This window comes from Protopterus annectens, chromosome 4.part0 (assembly GCF_019279795.1).
Source record: "Protopterus annectens isolate FY-2018-M chromosome 4.part0, PAN1.0, whole genome shotgun sequence".
Lineage (NCBI taxonomy): Eukaryota > Metazoa > Chordata > Ceratodontiformes > Protopteridae > Protopterus > Protopterus annectens.
Genome location: NC_056733.1, coordinates 1,442,151,716 through 1,442,171,228, shown reverse-complemented (window position 1 = coordinate 1,442,171,228; position 19,513 = coordinate 1,442,151,716). Strand labels below are relative to the sequence as shown.

Here is a 19,513-nt window from a genome sequence, read left to right as displayed (position 1 = left end):
GTAACAAATTATAGGGTATATAGTAAGTTGGTGAGTAAAGAAGCACCATAAGTTAGTAAGGGTAGTAGATATGTACCTTAGTAGAAGGGCTGAGAAAGTTTGTGTCTGTACAGTATGCCAAGTTTTTAGTGAGTTTTGTCGACGTGCTGAACATGCAGGTCAAATTTTAGGTGTTCATCTGTTAACCCCTAGTAATTTAGTATGGGAAACTAGTTCGATTGGCGTTTTGCTCTGGGAAAGTTTAGTAATTTGGTCTTATATATATAGGTTAGTACAAGGCTAACTGCTCTTGTGAGCCATTGTAAGCCTAGCCAATTATCCCTTGTGAGACTCAAACTCTGCACCTTGTGTTTGTAAGGCAAACACCTTAACTGTTAGGCCACCATCCCAACCCCCTAAAACCTGTGCCAGTCTCGAACCCCAGACCATTGACACAATAGACTGCATGAATTACCACTAAGCCAGAGCAGATATTTGTTAAAGATGGTATTTTTCTTGGGTGTAAAGACAATTATCTTTGTTTTGTTCGGGTTAAGTAGCAAGTAATTTTTGCCAAGCCACTTTTCTATGGAGGAGAAGGTGTGTCAAGTATAATATTGGAGTCTGGGAGTGGAGTTAGCTGAGCATATGATAGCTGAATCATCCGTGTATTGAACAAGAGAGCCATGAGTGAGTGATGAGTGTAAATAGTTGATTAAGATGCTAATATAGACCCCTGGGGCACACAGGTAGAGCTGGAGAGATAAGAGGAGGATTTCCATCTGACTGCTTATATGTTTGATAGGTAGCTGGTGAGCCAATTAAGTAAAGAGGAGGAGAGTCCAGTTTGAGAGTTGGTTAGAAGTGGATGAGAAACTGTATTGAACGCCTTTGAAAGATCCAAGAATATGAGAGAGGCAAATTTGCCAGTCTCTAGCCTTGTTGATTATATGGTTAAATTATTTTGTGCTTGGAGCACTGACCTCTACAATGTATAAATTAAGAGATAAAGGATCATAGTCTGTTGTCAAGGCAAAATTATTTATATGACTGTTAACCTGTAAATTGCTGGAAAATTTTTATAATCAATCTCACGACAAACATAGGTCAGCCTCAAAATCTGTATGCCAGAGTTTCTCCTCAGTTTGAAGAAAAGATGGATCAAAACTGACAGCTTTAGTGATAATTGTCCTTGCTGTCTATGTTAAGAAGTGAGCCTTGATTGTACTTGATATTTTTGAGTAGACAATTTTGTTTTCTTTACAGAAACAAGATGGATGCAACAAAATGACTTGCACTAGCTGTCGACAGTACTTCTGCTGGCTATGCATGGGTTGCCTCTCTAAAGTAAATCCATACCAACACTTCAGTAATCCTTCCTCCAAATGTTTTAACCGGTAAATTTTTAGACTTGTCTTTTCTTTTCATACAGTTTTGTGAATAATTAAACATTCCTAAATATGTGGAAATGATACAGTAGAAACATGGTATGAGAACATTTTCAAATACAGCGAGGAAGCCTTTGTTTCAGCAATGTGAATTATGTGATCTGAATTCTCTATACTCATGCTTGTACTGCTGTACTACTGCTATTTTTATTTAACTTGGGAAGGGCCCTTTATTATTTATATAGTTAATATTAATTATGTCACATTGAGAATTTACCGAGTGCATTTCTCCCTTTCTGTCGGTACAGTGGCAGCAGGGTTAACATTATTACTTCATAATGCTTAGTTTTCAGGTTTTCTTAACTGATGTGCCTCCAATGTGTCTGTACTTTTTTTTTCCTTGCTAGGGTTTTTTGGGGGTGCTTCAGCTGTCTCTCCTAAACCAAAGATATTCTGTAAGTAAACTGACAGCTGTACAATTGGCCCACATTGAGTGAGTGTACCTTCACATCTTTGGATGGGTTCTTGCCGTACTCAGAATGATTTCATTGTCTTGTGCCCACTGAGTTCAAGGATAGGCCCGATCTCCCTTATGACCCGTTATGGGATAAAGCAGGTTGATGGAGGATGAATGATTTTTTTTTTTTGTCATTTCTGGTATGCACATTTGTTGCATGGTAATATTTTAACAGAAAGCTTTGTGAAGTGTGCACATTTATTGATGTGCTTGCCTGTGTAAAACAATTTAAATGAACATTTATATGGAAGATCTGTTACTAAATCAAAATATTTTATGTATTCCTCTTATAAGCTTGTTAGGATTACTAGGTACAGATACTGGTTTTCTGTAGTTCATCCAAGAACATTGGATGATTACTTGACTAACTCAGTCCTTACATTACCCAGCTAAAAGTTGTATTCCAGTTGATATTTCTGCTTTGCAACACAATGACTAATGTTCAAGTAAAACATGATATTTTCTATTTAATATTCCATCAGAGACAGGGCATCTAAAAATCTGTCCCCATTATCATCAAGGATACTAGGATGTATATATTGTTTGTTGTGTCTGCTTTGTCAGGAACATTTAGCTTAATCAACTTCAGCTGCATTGGGTGTAGTGCTGTTTAAACTGGAATGTCATGAGTCAGTTTTAATTGACGAACTATATTTGCAATGATTTTATAATGTTTATTTTGAGGTCATGATTCCATTTTTTGTGTATTTATGTGCATATTCTGCTTAATGTTTGTGATTGCTGGATATCAGTATGATTTTAAAGTGGAGATCCAGTTCAGGTTGCAATTTATTGCAGTGAAGTGCTGCAGACATTGTACAGAAACATTTTTTGGAGGGGATGCTTTTTTTCTGTTTGAAGTTGAGATTAAGGGTACACCGTTGTACCCTAAAGATTTTGCATAAGTCAGATAGTTCAGTCATATGAGCTCCTCATCAGTGCAGTTAAGTAGAAGTCATTAGGTCAGTCAGGGTACCTGAACAAAGCTCTCGAGGTGAATCTTCTCATCCCTGATGAGAACTCATAATTTAGGGTTATGATCAGAGATCCGATCATACTTCGTTGTAGTGCATGGAGCTTGATCTGCTCCCAGTACTATTAGTGTCAGTAAAACAAGAAAAAAAAATGCTAAGTATTTTGCTGGCTTTTAAAACTGTAAAGCACTTAGTGAGCTTTGTCAGAAAGGTAATGTAACACACAAGCCCCGTTACATTTATACTCTCCTACCATAACTCCTAGCTATCCAGATTTTTACCTCATTTGTTTTGTCTGTTACTCATAGTCTGTGGTTTTCCAGCAGTTAACTGAGAATTGAAGTCGCAGAATACTGACATAGGTTTGAGTTTGTATCCTTCCAAGACAATGCAGCGGACACACATCCTGTTATTTTGTCTACTTAGTTTCAAAAGGAAGGGGCACCTTATCAGTGTGGAGAGCAGGTACAGCCAAATCTTTTATTTCTGCTGCTGTAATTTGCTCCTCAGTACTGGCTGACTTTACAGCCTAGCATGGGGATCCAACCTTAACTTCAGCAATAAAGGCTGATAGAATAAAACCTTGGACCACATCAGGACTACATCACAGTCTGTATTTTGCATCATAATTACTGTTAAAATTGTTAAAAGCTGTATTTCATAAAACTGCTTGTCAGAACTATATAGTGTGCCAGTTTTAGTGTGGCCATGTAAGTAAACCTCCTAAACTATGCAATTACTTCAGTGCCTCGTGGATTTGTTTTTAAAGTAATGTTCAGTTGTATTTCATTATATGGCATTTAAACAAGTAGTTTAAATTTCTAACCTAATATTACAGCTGCTTTTTTAAAAAAAAAAAGAACAAATGAACAGCTGTAACCTAAAAAACCCTAAATGTTTTAAAAGGGCAGACCCTTTAAATTATGCTCATCAGACCCTTTAAATTATCCTCATCATCTCTGATACTATATTACCATATCTTACTGATACTGTATTAGCATATGTTACTCTCTCTGATACTGTGCTGCAGAGATGATGTTTGTGTTTCACTGTTGCAGTCATTACATTTGAGTAATCTGCTGACAAGTTGCCCTCAGTTGGCCTGATTAACAAAGTCTTGGGTCCTGCATCGGTTGCTGTCCCTTCTTCCATGACGTCGGGGGGATAAAACATGCAGCCAACGTCATTACATCAGTCTTTCTTGCCGTGCGGTGCCCGAAGCAGAAGCAGTTCGCAAGTGCCGGTCAGCTGACTCCTGAAATTTTCATTTTTGAGTTTCAGAACCGAAGTCTTCAACTTAAAGCCAAGTACCCCGCTGGGGAAACTTTTTCTTGCTCCTTACCGATGTCAGTAAACTGCATTACTTGTGGAAAGCAAATACCTCATAAAGATTTTCATTTGTACTACATTCCTTGTCTAGGCCCTGACCATGACGTACCTTGCTGTCGGTTTTATGCTTTATTTAATCCGCGCACTATCCGTCATTGGTACATTTTTGCCTTTAAATTTTTCGGTTCTCTGTTTAGTCATCCAGAAATAACGTCGGTTTGCCATCCAACTACCGGAATTCTGAAAAAACACACAGAAAAAGACAGACAGGCCATCGAGGTCCAAAACTGCCGATGACGCTTCTCCTAAGCCAGTCGCCGGTACTCAGGCATGTTCGCAGCCCCTGATACCCACTACTTCTGACTCGTGGGCCTCTACTGAGACCCATTCGGTGTCCAGTATGCCGTGAGATGCTTCACCTATGGAACCTGCGGATGTCTCTACCTTCGATGGGTCTGGAGCCACTGTGCAGGCACTGGCTTCTGAGGGTGTGTATTCAGGCCTACAGACTTGCATATTAAACAGACTCCACCTTCTATTCTAAGGCCTAAATCTAGATCTATGTCTAAAAAAATGACACCCAGACCACATGTTCAGGCCCCTATGCCTAAAAAACAAATGATCAAAATGGCTGAAAATCTTATTACTCTAATCAGGGGTAGTCACCCCCCCCCCCCCTTCTAAGAGGCCTAGGGCTGAGTTTGACTATGAATCATCTGATCAGGACTCTGTTTCTTCTAATTCTTCCAATGACCTGGATTTGTCCATACCTACTTATGAGGATTCTGATGCAGAGGATTCCATTCCCTCTGCCCCCCCGAAGACTTTTCTTTTAGGGAAACTTTACATACCTTAAGGGAGCATTTCCACTGGGAGAGTCCGGAATTTTCTGAATCTAAAAAGAGGCTTAGGGATTTCCTTCTACCTCAGCATAGGCCTTTGGCTATACCTCCTGTACTAGACATTGTTGATGGATGGGTTTGCGGAATCCAGTATGGCCCCTGATTCCCTGCCCTCTGGCTCCTAGTAAACCTGACAAATACTACAGGGTTCTTGAGTCCCACAAGTTCCTTTTCAAAAATCCTAGTGCGGATCCAGAAACCATTTCTCAGGGACCCAAGGGGATTAAGGCTTGTACTGCTAAAAATCCTACCCATTCTGATAGTGACTCCAGGGCGCTGGATAGATGGGGTAAAAAGGTTTTACTTCTGCAACCTTGGCAATCAGGGCTTTAAACTGCCAATTTCATATGTTAAAATATCAACAGCATATTATTGGACTGCTTAAACAGAAATTGTTGATTTCTGACTGTGGAAACAGATTTAAAGGATTTATTGGATTGTGCTGAACAAGTTGGAAAACATACTTTGCAATGTGGTTTTGATTCTTTAGAGGCCTCTTGCAGGGCTGCTGTTACTGGGTCTGTACTTAGAAGTCATGCTTGGCTTAGGGAGCAATCTCTGCCTGATCATGTTAAAGCAAAATTGTTGGATGCTCCTTTAAATCAGGACCGTCTGGCAATAAAGCTGAAGAATTTCTAAAAAAGATGGAAGATGAAGCTAAATCTATGCAAACTGTAAAGGATTTCTTACAAGTGCAACCTCCAAGATTTAGTAGGCACTGGTCTACTAAGAATTGGTCCTTTCCAGCTCTTGCCAGATCCTCTCAAGCCAAACCCAGACACACCAAAAGCACCAGGTTTCAGTCCCAAGGGACTCTCAGAACTAAGCTATGGGGGGCCTCCACTTCCAAATCTGGAAATAACAAGACATTCTCTTTGACTTGCCTTTAAAATTACCAAGCACTTACCTTTCAGCTGCCCCTTTGGGGGATTGCTCTGCATGCACAAAACTGGGAACTCATAACCCAGGACAAATGGGTTTTAAATGTAGTGTCCCAGGGATACAGATTTCATTTCCACATGTTGCCAACACCAAACAAGTGACCAGACCTGCCCCCCCCCCCAAATCAGTGGGCAGAGGCTCAGAAACAAGTACTTAAACATGAGGGCTGTTCAACCGGTACCAGAAGAGGAAAAGGGACAAGGTTTCTATTCCAGGCTTTTCCTGGTACCCAGAAAAGACAAATCATGGCGTCCAATTCTGGACCTGTCTACTCTCAACACCTTTCTGGACATTCCAGAATTCAAGATGCTGACTCTTCACCAGTTACTTCCTATACTAGGCAAAGATGCCTGGTTGGCAACTCTAGATTTGAAAGAAGCTTACCTACACATCCCAATCAGGGAATCTTGCAGCAGATACCCATGCTTCAAAGCAGGCTACTTGCATTATCAGTTCTCTGCACTGCCCTTTGGCTTGTCTGCTGTGCCCAGGGTATTCACAAAGTCCCTGGCTCCAGTAATTGCATTTTGCAGGCAAAGAAATATTCAAATATATCCATACCCGGACGATTGTCTAATTCAGGCAGAAAACCAGGCCATACTTCTGAATCACCTGGTGTTTGTAAAAAGGGTTCTAACTTGTCTAGGGTATACCATAAACGAACAGAAATCACAACTGGTACCCTCTCAACAGATTACATTCCTGGGTGCAAGCTTGAATACAACTGCCCAGATGGCTTTCCTCACTCCAGAAAAGCAAACTCATTTGGTGACTTTTTTCATACAAGTGGCCACAAAAACCCTGCTATCTGCAAAACAAGTACTGCAAGCCTTGGGGGTTCATGGTCTCTTGCATTCTTCTAATTCCATATGCAAGACTGCATATGAGGAAACTTCAGTGGTACTTAAAAAGTCTATGGAGTCAACATCGTCACAGCCTGGAAACAATGATTCCTATCATATCTTGCCTACGCCTGGAGTTCCTATGGTGGGCAGAGGCCTGCCACCAAAACAAGGGACTGCCATTCACACTACCCCCTGTTGCCCAAACGCTAACTACAGACACATCAGACTATGCATGGGGGGCTCACCTGGCAGGGAAGTGCATTCAGGGCAAATGGAACCCAAATCAAATGCACCTACAAATCACCTACATGTCATAGCCTTCAAGGGCTACATTCATCCAGGACAACTAATAGTAAAGACGGGCAACACCATGGTTATGTGGTACATAAACAAGCAGAGGGGTACACATTCCTACCCCCTCTGCAGACTAGCCATGGCACTGTGAAACACAGCCTTGAGCTACCAGGTGCAACTACAAGCTCAATTCCTGCCAGAAAAATTGAATACACTGGCAGACAGACTAAGCAGAAATCTCATGAACCCACATGAGTTGAAACTGGAACCACAGATTTGCAACATGTTGACAAGCAAATTGGGGAGCCCAGACATAGATCTATTTGCCTCCCCCAGAACTACCAGTTGGGCAAATTTTGCACAAGGACTCCCACACAAAAAAGCTTGTAAAGTGGATGCTCTGTCCTTCAGTTGGAAAAACCTATCAGTCTACGTCTTTCCCCCTCTGCTTCTGCTCTCCAAAGTTCTGCTAAAGGTCAAACAGGATAAACTAAGAATGATTTTGATTGCTCCAGACTGGCCTTGCCAACACTGGTACCCACTCCTGCGCAGTATGTCACAAATATCTCCATGGCACCTGCTTCAGACACCTTCCTTGCTGTCTCAGCAGGAGAGCCAAATTCTGCACCCTCAGCTCCCAACATTGAACCTTGCAGCTTGACTAATCACTTAAATTCATCCTTGGCATCCGTCAGCAAACCTGTGATGGATGTCATCTTGGAGGCGAAAAGACCTAGTACTAGAAAATCTTATGCTGACAAATGGAAAAGATTCTGTGCCTGGAACCGATCTTTAGGGATGAGCACAGCAGCGCCCAATTTACCAGAGATTTTGCAATACTTAACTGAGATGCTTCACAAGGGCCTGTCTTTTTCCTCTATTAAAATCCACACTTCAGCTATTTCAGCTCACTATAACACAGAACCACCCCTCTTTTCTCATCCCCTGCTCAAACAGTATCTCAAAGGGGCAAAGAACTTGAGACCACTCAGGAGAGCTCCTACCCCTGCCTGGGACCTTAACTTTGTTTTGGAGAAGCTCACTCTACCTTCTTTCGAGCCAGCTGCTACTGCAGACTTAATATTTCTTTCTTGGAAAACAGCCTTCCTTTTAGCAATCACTTCAGCTAGAAGGATATCTGAATTACAAGCCCTTATGGCAATGGAGCCTTTCATCATCTTTCATGTGGACAGGATATCTCTGAGGACCAATCCATCCTTCATGCCCAAGATGGTTTCCAGTGTGGCTCTTGACCAATCCATTAATTTGCCAACCTTCTACCCCAATCCACAGAACAAAGGGGAACGGATTCTGCATTCCTTGGACGTGCACAGACAACTTAGATTCTACTTGGACAGAACTAAATTTCAAAGAAAATCTGAACAATTGCTAGTGGCATTTGCTGCTGGGGCAGAGGGGAAAGCTATTTTGAAACAAAGCATTTCTAAATGGATAAGCCATTGCATTCATTTCTGCTATAAGCACCATGGAAAACCTATCCCCCAGGGGATCAGATCTCATTCCACCAGGGCTGCATCTACTTCTGCAGCCTTTCTCAGAGGTGTTCCTACCTGGGATATTCTAGAAGCTGCTAGCTGGAGTTCAGTGCATACTTTCACCAAGCATCATCATTTACCAATTTTCTCTAAATCCAGAGCTGGCTTTGCCACTGCTGTCTTGCAGGGCCTTATAGCTGGTCCTAATGGTATATAAATCCATCCTCCCAACCATAGCTTTGGGAATCTACCCAAGTGTAATGACTGCAGCAGTGAAACACGAAGAACATAGTACAGTTGTGTACACTTACCATAAATGTGGATGTTCGAGTGTATTCACTGTTGCAGTCCTGGTTACCCTCCCTCCAGCCCCCTGTTTTTCTTTTACTATACCTCTACCTTCTTTTACTATGCTTAAGCCTTTTTGGTGTATTTGCTTTTGGTTGGAGGTATATTGTTGTGTTTTTATTTTTATTTGCTCTCCATTCAGGGGGCACCTGACATCTGGGGCAAGAAAAACTGATGTAATGGCGTTGGCTGCATGTTTTTATATCTTTGACGACCTGACGTCATGGAAGAAGGGACAGCAACCTTCGCAGGACCCAAGACTTTGTTAATCATGCCGACTGAGGGCAACCTGCCAGCAGATTACCCAAATTTAATGACTGCAACAGTGAATACACTCGAACATCTACATTTATGTTGTGTACACAACTGAACTTTTTGCCATCTCCTGCCCACTCCTCATGAAATGCATGAGGTATGATATCTGAAAATGCAAGAGCAAAGATAAACCTGATAAATATAACTGCTCAAAAAATTGAAGGGATCAGAGTCCAGCCTGGTCAGTTCTGCAGTTACACCAGTATAATTCTACAGAGTAATCTGTAGATAAAGTTGATAAAGTAATTAGGAATCAAAGTAAAAACCAGCCTCCCTATGCTTAACAGACCTCTTAAAACCTCTTGCCTTGTAGCTTATGCTTGGCTTTTTTGCATGAGGACCTTTTAGTGCAGACCACTTCTCTAAACAGGATAAGTAGGGGGCAAGAAGTGCACAGTGGCTTTGTTTCATCTCATTCATTTAAAGAAGGATTCACTTATGAAGAATCAAGCTGTAAATTGTAGAACTGCTGGATATGTAATATTTTTGGTTAGTCTTAATATAGCTAGTGTGTATCCATGTACGAAATGTATGAGTGTCGTCCTGTATTTCTAGAGTATATCCATGCACACAAGACATGTGGTCCTGCCTTGATGTAGTTAGTGTATATCTCTGCACAAGATGTAGGAGTGTGGTCTTGTCTTGATGGTACATCTTGTGCACGGATATATACTAGCTATGTGTGTAAGCTGTGATTAGGGCTTTATCCTGAGCCTGGCTTCTTGGCTTCCTTTTGCAGTTTTGAGACTCATAACTGCGAGTCTTTGAATTAAAAAAACAAAAAACTAAAAAAATAGCAAAAAAAAAAAAAACCATCATCGTATTTTGAGAAAAGGGAATACTGAGACTCTGTCATCTTATACTTGGCATATTTAAATTTGTATCTTCACTCACTGTGTCTTCTATTCAAGGACTCACAATAATGACTCGCGGAATTAAAAACAATTACTTTTTTTATACCTATATGCCATGGAGCCAAGGTCTAAATCTTGATGTTATTCAGTAGGCATTGGGTCCTTATTTTTCACACCAGTAGTGAATAGTTCTAGATCAGTTCATTGAGCACCTGATTACTGAAAAACAAACTCATTTTTATTTGTCCTTTGTTGGCTGGGTTAGTCTCGTTAGGCTAGTGGCCTCTCTTTCGGTGGAGACCCAAGGTAGTATTTACACTACTAAGGGAAATTTGGCCAGGGCATCAGGGAAGTTCCTCGTATCATTTTGATAGGTGCCATGGGATCTTTTACATCCACCTGAGCTACCTCCAACTCATGCAGATGGGACTGCAGTTTAAGATAATTAAGAATAATGGCACACTCAGGAATGCAGCATCCCCCCTCCCACTGCTACAATGCACTGTTGGCAATGCAGTCATTTAGAGTAGGAATAGAACTCACAGCCTTCTGGTCTTTCAGCACCAAAGGCAAGTCTGCTAACCCATTGAAAGTACCTCCCTCAGTGCAGTTAGAAATCAAGCATTTTGCAGGGGGACTGTGCATTCTGTGCCACTGTTACTTAATTGTAGCAGTAACACATTGTCTTTGGGGAAATGGACATATTTCAATCTATCTGACCTTTAAATGAGCAGATCTGTGACGCATCCTGACCTGCTTCCTAATGAATGTTACGAGTGAAACTCTTGTTCTAACTAGTAATTTATGAAGATACTGAATTGTTTACCTAAAATAAAGGTAAATCTGCTGCATTTCATTGCATAATGATTTTGATAAGTTAAACAATTAGGTAACATAATTTAAAAATCAATTCTTCAAAACAAAAGCAGTGTTTTTTTGATATTCACCTGAAGTTAATCTTAAAGGAAAAGGTAACATAGATGTTTATTGGGTAGGTGTAGTAACATATTTAGGGGTTGAATTAAATCTGTCATAACATTTTCCCAACAAATTTTCAAGGTTGTTAATGTATGGAAAATTAACTTTTATTCTGTAAATAGAATTGACTTCGAGGTTAAGAAACTCTTGAGAAAAGCAATGCCTTTATCTGTATTATATTTACTTTTTTATAATATATGCTTGATGTAGTTCGTCTGGTATAAATAAATTAAGGATGATCTGTCACTCCTTGCAGATAGAATAAATTAGAATTCTGCTGCTCGTCTTTGTCAGTTATATAATACATCAGGGAAATTATCACTGAATAATAGAATAACATTTAAAACTGCTATTCTGTTCTACAAGGCACATCATAAATTATCCAGTAAAACCAGGTGTAAGATGGATTCTCCATGGTCGCATTGCATTCTTTATATAAAAAAAGAGACTCGGACAAAATCTGTAGTAGAAAATCTTCACTCATAACAGTATTTCTTGCCTAAAGGCATATTTAAAAGTTTGAATATCTGTTTTTGAGCACACTCTAAAAAATATTGCAACAGTATTTTGTAAAGAATTTTGTAATTGCTTAGAAATGCAGTGTTGCATAGCTTGGAGTTTAACGAGCTTGACTGAATGTTCAAAGTAGTAATTAAATGAAAAATATAAAGATATTCTGGATCCATATAAACTGGATATCCATTAATATCATTTTATATGCATTTTATTGACCACATGGACACTAAGGAGGGAGAAAAGGACCTGTACCGATTGGCTAGACAGAGGGACCGAGCTAGTAAAGATGTGCAGCAGGTAAGGGTGTTTAAGGATAATGAGGGAAACTTCCTCACAAGCGAGGAGTGTGTTGAGCAGATGGAAAGAGTACTTTGAGGGGCTGATGAATGAAGAGAATGAGAGGGAGAGAAGGTTGGATGATGTGCGGATAGTAAATCATGAAGTGCAGAGGATTAGCAAGGAGGAAGTAAGGATAGCTATGAAGAGGATGAAGAATGGAAAGGCTGTTGGTCCAGATGACATACCTGTGGAAGCATGGAGGTGTTTAGGTGAAATGGCAGTGGATTGTTTAACTAGATTGTTTAAGTGTTGGAAAGTGGGAGGATGCCTGAGGAATGGAGAAAGTGTCTTGGTACCAATTTTTTTAAGAATAAGGGTGATGGGCAGAGCTGTAGTAACTACAGAGGGATTAAATTGATCAGTCACAGCATGAAGTTATGGGAAAGAGTAGTGGAAGCTAGGTTAAGAAGGGAGGTGATGATTAGTGATCAGCAGTATGGTTTCATGCCAGGAAAGAGCACTACAGATGCGATGTTTGCTCTGAGAGTGTTGATGGAGAAGTACAGAGAAGGTCCGAAGGAGTTGCATTGTGTCTTTGTGGACTTGTGGCATTGTATGAGGAAGTCGGGAATGTCAGAGAAGGATGTAAGAGTGGTACAGGATATGTACGAGGGTAGTGTGACAGCGGTGAGGTCTGTGGTGGGAGTGACAGATGCGTTTAAGGTGGAGGTGGTATTGCATCAAGGATCAGCTCTGAGCCCTTTTTTATTTGCAATGGTGATAGACAGGTTGACAGACGAGATCAGACAGGAGTCCCCATGGACTATGTTGTTTGTAGATGACATAGTGATCTGTTGTAGTGAGAGTAGGGAACAGGTGGAGGAGACCCTGAAGAGGTGGAGATATGCTATAGAGGGGAGAGTAATGGAGGTCAGCAGGACTAAGACAGAATATATGTGTGTGAATGAGAGGGAGGATAGAGTAATGGTGAGGATGCAGGGAGTAGAGGTGGCGAAGGTGAATGAGTTTAAATACTTGGGATCAACAGTTCAGAGTAATGGTGAGTGTGGAAGAGAGGTGAAGAGAGTACAGGCAGGATGGAGTGGGTGGAGAAGAGTGTCAGGAGTGATTTGTGACAGAAGAGTACTAGTATGAGTGAAAGGGAAGGTCTACAAGTTGGTAGTGAGACCAGCTATGTTATATGGATTGGAGACAGTGGCATTGACAAAAAGGCAGGAGTCAGAGCTGGACGTGGCAGTTAAAGATGTTAAGATTTGCACTGGGTGTGACGAGGGTGGACAGGATTAAGAATAAGTATATTAGAGGGTCAGCCCAGGTTGGAAGGTTTGGAGACAAAGCCAGAGAGGCAAGATTGTTCGTTTGGACGTGCTGAGGAGGGATGCAGAGTATATTGGGGAAAAGATGCTGAGGATAAAGCTGCCAGGGAACAGGAAAAGAGGAAGGCCTAAGATAAGGTTTGTGGATGTGGTGAGAGGACATGCAGATGGTTGGTGTGACAGAGCAAGATGCAGAGGACAGGAAGAAATGGAAACCGATGATACGCTGTGGTGACCCCTAACGGGAGCAGTCGAAAGAAGAATAAGATTGACCACATGGATTTTGTTGCATTATTAGACCAATTTCATAAGACATCCAAAGGTGTTGTCATTGCTGGGAGAGAATTTGGACAGGGAGCAAGGTCTGTTTTGGAGCTGTGAAAGGTGACGTCATTATGTATCCAAGACAGCAACTGCTGAAGTTGTGGCTTATCAGGTGACTAATTGTGATGTACTGCCTGTACAAAAACTACATTCGGAAAGCTAAAACTCTGCTTCTGCTGTATCCGTGGATGTGACTGTGCCTGACTGTGCATAGAAGCTTAGTGAGATTCTTCCAGATAGAAATGTGACTGGGTTTGCATATGTGTAGCCAGATTCTTTATCTTCTTTCGCCACCAGTGGAATGGAGATGTTCTTTGTTAGGATCACTGCTGTAATACCATTCATCATAACTGAGAATTAGCTGCAGGCAGAGCTGTCTGTGCAGCCAAACAGGCTTCCAGAGCTTTGACTTTTTCTGAAGTGATCTGGTCCTTTCCCAGTGATAGGGATGTATGTAAGATATCACATACAAAAGCAGAAAGCAATGTGATCTATCCCTACCTTTTTTATTGCACTATTTGCCCACTGTGCTGATCATCAGATCCTTGTTTGCATTATCAGCCCTTTCGTTCCCTTCACCATACAAAAGCTGACCAAGAGGGATCATCTAGTCAGGCATCTGGGGTATTTCAAGATATTTTCCGTTTCCTTCCCAGCCCTAACAGTCCATGAACTCTGCAAGGTGCTGAGTTGGGGACATGCATGGGGCTGATGAAGGGAGACATCCCCTCAATTTTGCCAGGAGCATTCTGTCCAAGTGGCCCTGCCCGTCGCTTCACAGTACAAGTAGTGGTCTGACAGGTTTTCAGCGAGGACATCGCACTGCCATATGTGCCTCCAAGTGTACACAAACCCAATTCTCACCAAGGAAAGGGGAGAGGGCCATGCCCCTTCACTCCTACCCCAGCTGCTAATTAAACGCTGCCCAAATGGATTGCAGTCAAGACTCCATCCTTCTGCATCATAAAGCAGACACCAGTGTCATCTTTAGTTCATTTTTTGCTGTACAGTAAACATGAAGATGAAATCCAAAGCACTAGGACCAGGTTCCCTTAAAAAGCATCTTTTAATCCAACAATAACGTAACAAATCCACTAATAGCATATAAAAACATAAAACACACTAATAAGTGCTTTAGTCTTGTATATCCACAAGACTTAATCAGATAAAGGTTTCATGTCAATGCTAATTTTTAAATACGCCACTCTAGGTCACATGCTACATTGCTGTTACTTATTTGACCAGTCTGGTACTCCAGATAGTACCAAACTTCCTGCTTACACAAAAAAGGCAAGTTTAAAGAGCACATTTAAAAAGACTTCAATAAAATAAATATAAAAAGGTGACACTATAAAAATATTAATATATTTAAAAAATATATAAATAGAAATATTTAAATATACCTTACTAAAAAGCTTTTGATATTTATCTTCGGCATACAAGCAATCAAGCAGTGGTCATTAAGCCCTGGCCAATTGCTTGCATTTAAAACTAGTTGCCAATACAGCTCTTTTCTTTGAAGGTGGATTGCCCATGGACCTTCCCTACAGTTCATATTTACTTTTTCAATAACAACAAACTTAAGCCAGTGTTTTTCATTACCCAGAACGTGCTTAGCTAGAGCGTTTGCCATTTTATCTTTTTTAATATCCTAGCAATGCTCATAAGTATGCCCTCTTAGCGTTCTAAGCCGCGGTGGTGCAGCAGTTAGCATTGTCTCCTCACAGCAAGAGGTTCTCACATTCGATTCTCTGCTGGAGCGCCTTCTGTGTGGAGTCTGCATGTCCTCCCCGCAGTCGAGTGACGTTAAAGACATGCAGGTAGGTGCGAGCGTGAATGGGAGTGCCTTCGTTGAATGTTGGGCATCAGGCTGGCAACTCGGCACCGTTAAAATCCACTGCCAATCATGAGCAGACTGGTGTTCTGCTGTGGCAACCTCTAACTAGGGAAAGCTGAAAGTCAGTAAGCATTCACTTCATTTTACCAATGTAAAATGCCTCACATAACTGGCGTAGAGCTGCATGTACGTTGCCTTTAGTTAGGCAATCAAATCTACCTTGCAAATCAAACTTATTTTCTTTAATATATTTACAGTAATGACATCAGCCCACATCTTGGCATTCTTGTAACTACACTTGATGTAAATATTTTGTCATATGAAAGTCTCTCCAAAATATTTAAACTTGAGCTTTTTCTATAGACTATGTATGTATATTCATTAATCTTGTCCCTTAAGGTGACATCTTTTAAAATACTCCAGTTTTTATACATAATCTGTTTTATCGTACCACTTTCTAAGTTAAAAGTAGTCAAACATGATTGTCTAAAAAAATTTTTGCTCAATGTCCCTACTAGTATTACTTGCTGTTAAATTATTACCTCTGCTTCAAGATCCAAATAAAATGATTGATTTGTCCGTTATGCACTACTTCATTTTTCAAGTTAATAATTTCATTTGGATAATCTCTTTTTAGAAACATAGAGCTTAAGTTCTCAAATTCCAACAGGAAATCCACATCTCTGGTAACCATTCTAGCAATGCGCACAAATTCTGTGAAAGGGAGTGTGTGCTGGTAAAGTCCAACAATGTGGTAAAGTAAGTTTGTTTCCTGTAAATTCATGAAATGTATGTACAAGTAGTTAAATCTTTTTCTAAAGGGACGTCCAGATGTTTGTACTTACTATGAAAAGTTTAAATTTTCAAAAAAATTATAGTACTAATTTTTTTTAATTTACATCACAAGTAGAAAGACAGAATCCTCTACCTATTTGAGCAACTCAAGTCAGTCTAATCTTTTCTGAGCAGAGCAGTGATGCCTTTTATATGACAGATTAGTTACAAGTCTAGCACCTTGTTACATACTTCATCTTGTGATGAGGGTGATTTGAATATTGATAGGAGTTGGTGAGGAATTTTTATTTTGATCTGTGGAGAATGAGTTTTTGCTTTGTTTTATACAGTTTTGTATATGATCAAACTTCACTTAATTGTGTTGCCAAGTAACTTGGCATGAGATAAAACGTCTGTCTGTGTGATTGAGAGAAGTTATTTTGAAGTTGTTTTTGACCGGTGTTAAGAGATTTGAGGAGAAGTAATATCTTTGTTTTATTGGGATGTAGGAAGAGAGATTTTTGCAGAGACAGTGTACAATGCAGTTGAATGTATTTTGAATAAGGGAGTGTAAATGGGAAAGCTTGTTTGAAAAGATGAGGATGGGCAGTCGTCTGTCTATTGGATGAGGGATGCCTGTTGGGAGAATGCATGTAAGATATTAATAAAGATATTAGAGGACCAATGATAGAGCCTTTGGGGACACTGGTATTAACTGTGAGAAAAAAGTAGTATGTAGGCAGCCATTTTAAAGATTGTTGCCAGTGAGAAAGGTAGGTAGCGAACCAGCTGAGTGTTAGACCAAATGCTGACATTTTATATATAGTAATTTGGAGTGAGAGATTCTGTCAAAGGCTCTGGAAAGATCTAAAAACAGGGAGGAGATCAAGTTATTTATCTGTAGCTTTGAAGATGTTATCCAAGAAGGAAACCAGGGCAGTTGTGCCACGTTATGGGTGAAAACCATGTTTTGTAGAAGTCAGTAGATTTTCTTTTAGAAGGTATAATAAGGTTTGCTGACGTATACACTTTCTAAAATTTTAGAGGGGGAGGGTATAAGATAGTGATAGGTGTAAAGTTTGTTATTTCCAAGGAGTTACCTTTGAAACAAGCTGGTGTAATGGTTAAGGTCTTCGCCTCCCATGCACAAGGTTCGGTCCTGACCTCCGACCAATGCCTGTTTGGAATTTGCACGTTCTCCCTGTGTCTCCTTGACATTTCTCCTACATCTGAAAAACATGCTGAGTGTTTCCATCTCAAACTCCCCAATGAATGGAGCTGTGGGCAGCAGCACAGACTCCACATGGTGCCCTGGAAAAGTTGTACAGACCAACCATAGTGCGCAGTATCCTCAAGATAGAACACAGATCACAGACTGCATGCCATGACAAGGCTAGCCACTCAATGGTGTAAAATATGGCTCTAGGTGATTCGGTCATGTTGACTAATGTTGCCAAAATGGGCATAGGTAGTTATTGGTGAGTAGTGGCTTGAAAACCTGGCCTACTGTGCCCTAATCCAGGGACCCTTGCTAATAGTGGGAGGGGTATATGTGCCCCTATTGGCCAGTGCGTGTCCACCATACAGCCAAGCAACCCTGGGTCAATAAGCTGTTGACCAGCTGGTATCTAATTGCCCAGCCTGGGTTACCTGGGATAGCTCTGTTGAGCGAAATTTGGACATAAAACCAACCAACCTGCCAAACCTGAACTGAGAATTGCTGTGCTTAATGTAGGTTCACTGGCTGGACGCAGCTTGGAAGTGGATGACATGATACAGAGGAGGCTGGACATCCTATGCATCCAAGAGACGAGATGGAAGGGAGTGCACCAAAGCCACTTGGCTTGGGATCCATACTCTACTACTCAGGAGGGACGATAGTGGAACAGGTAAACAGCTTCACTCCTCCTCAATCACCCCTCCCAGATACTTGAAGTCTGAATGAAGAGGTCAAAGCTAGATTCAGAGGGGCTGCAGCCAACTGGCATAGAGTGTCAGGTGTAATGTATGACAGAAGAATGCCAAAGAAGCTGAAAAGTAAGGTGTACAAGACAGTGATGTGACTGGTGCTCCTGTATGGTACAGAAACCTGGGCAGTAAAGACAGAACAGTTAAAGAAGATAGAGGTAATAGAATGAAGTGCCTGAGAAGGGTGGTAGGATGCACACTGTGTGATAGATGAAGTAACAAGGACATAAGAGCAGAAACCAAAGTAGCTCCAATTGCAGAAAAGATCGAAGAGAACAGATTAAGGTGGTTTGGACATGTGGAGAAAAGCAGAAGACAAGTCTGGTGAGGAAGATTTGGGACAGAAGGTAAGAGGAAGTGAGGACATCCAACAAAGAGGTGATTTGTGAAAGATCTGTGACAGTCAGGCATGAATGTTGAAGACAGGAGTGTGGCACTGAATCGAGAGAGTTGTTGACAGTTAACATAATACCCCGACCTCATGTGGAAAAAATAGGAAAAAGGGAGCTGACTATGATTATGATTACCACTTTTGTGAGGTATGATGTACATTTTTTTCCAGAGAGATGTGACATGATTCTTGAATGGATCTATTGATCAAGATGGAGACTGGATAAGCAATGGATGTAGCTGCAAATTAGAGATATTCTTTAGGTTGGTTGTCAGTGGAGGGTGAGCAGGACTTTGGCTTACTGAGTAAGAGTTTTGTATGCGAGGTAGAGATGGTTTTTAAGGAGAAAAAGGGTTTATTAAAAGTGGGAACCTCATCAGGGCTGTTATGAGTTTGTATGGAATTTTAGTTTAGAGTAGCAGTAGAAGCTACAAAATGAAACTCCAAGTATGGCAAGTGCAAAGGCCAAAAAACACTAAATCAAAGTAAAAAAAAAACAGCCAGCACTCCAAACTGGAACCAAATTAATTTATTGTAGTAATACAGTCCACAGGTACGTGCAAAGCACATAAGCAAAAACTCAAACCGGTTTCAGCACCAAAAGTTTCTTCATCGGTGAAAGCTTAGCCAACATCAAACAAGCATTTATATGTTGAGCCATTAATTAGAAAACTACCTAAATGGACACTTAGAATTGCTCATTAAGTCCTGGGGAAGAAATATCATCCAGTCTTATAATCCCAAGTATTTTCTTTCCTATTTAGTATACCATGCCAGCCCATTTTGTTTACTCTGTACCCAACAATTTTATCAATAGTGATAAAATTAAATTGTGCCGTAGGATGCTTAATATAATGTTTATGCATTGGACAACCTCTTGTTCCTAACATCATTCGTATGTTCTGAAATACAAATTCATAAGGGAC

The 19,513-nt window shown here is 40.6% G+C and overlaps 1 protein-coding gene across 4 annotated transcripts in view; it reads left to right on the top strand.

Annotated features, from left to right (window-relative positions):
• The window catches only part of LOC122799903 (E3 ubiquitin-protein ligase RNF14-like), a 975,557-nt gene that overhangs the window by 855,814 nt on the left and 100,230 nt on the right, over positions 1–19,513 (top strand). For 2 of the 4 annotated variants that reach the window (XM_044069286.1, XM_044069287.1), the window contains exon 8: positions 1,246–1,376. The exons of 1 other annotated variant lie outside the window; for it this stretch is intronic. In XM_044069286.1, the coding sequence (XP_043925221.1) occupies positions 1,246–1,376 (131 nt within the window). Of the gene's footprint in view, positions 1–1,245; positions 1,381–19,513 lie in introns of those variants that run through there. One more of the 4 variants, XM_044069288.1, reaches the window with a different exon arrangement.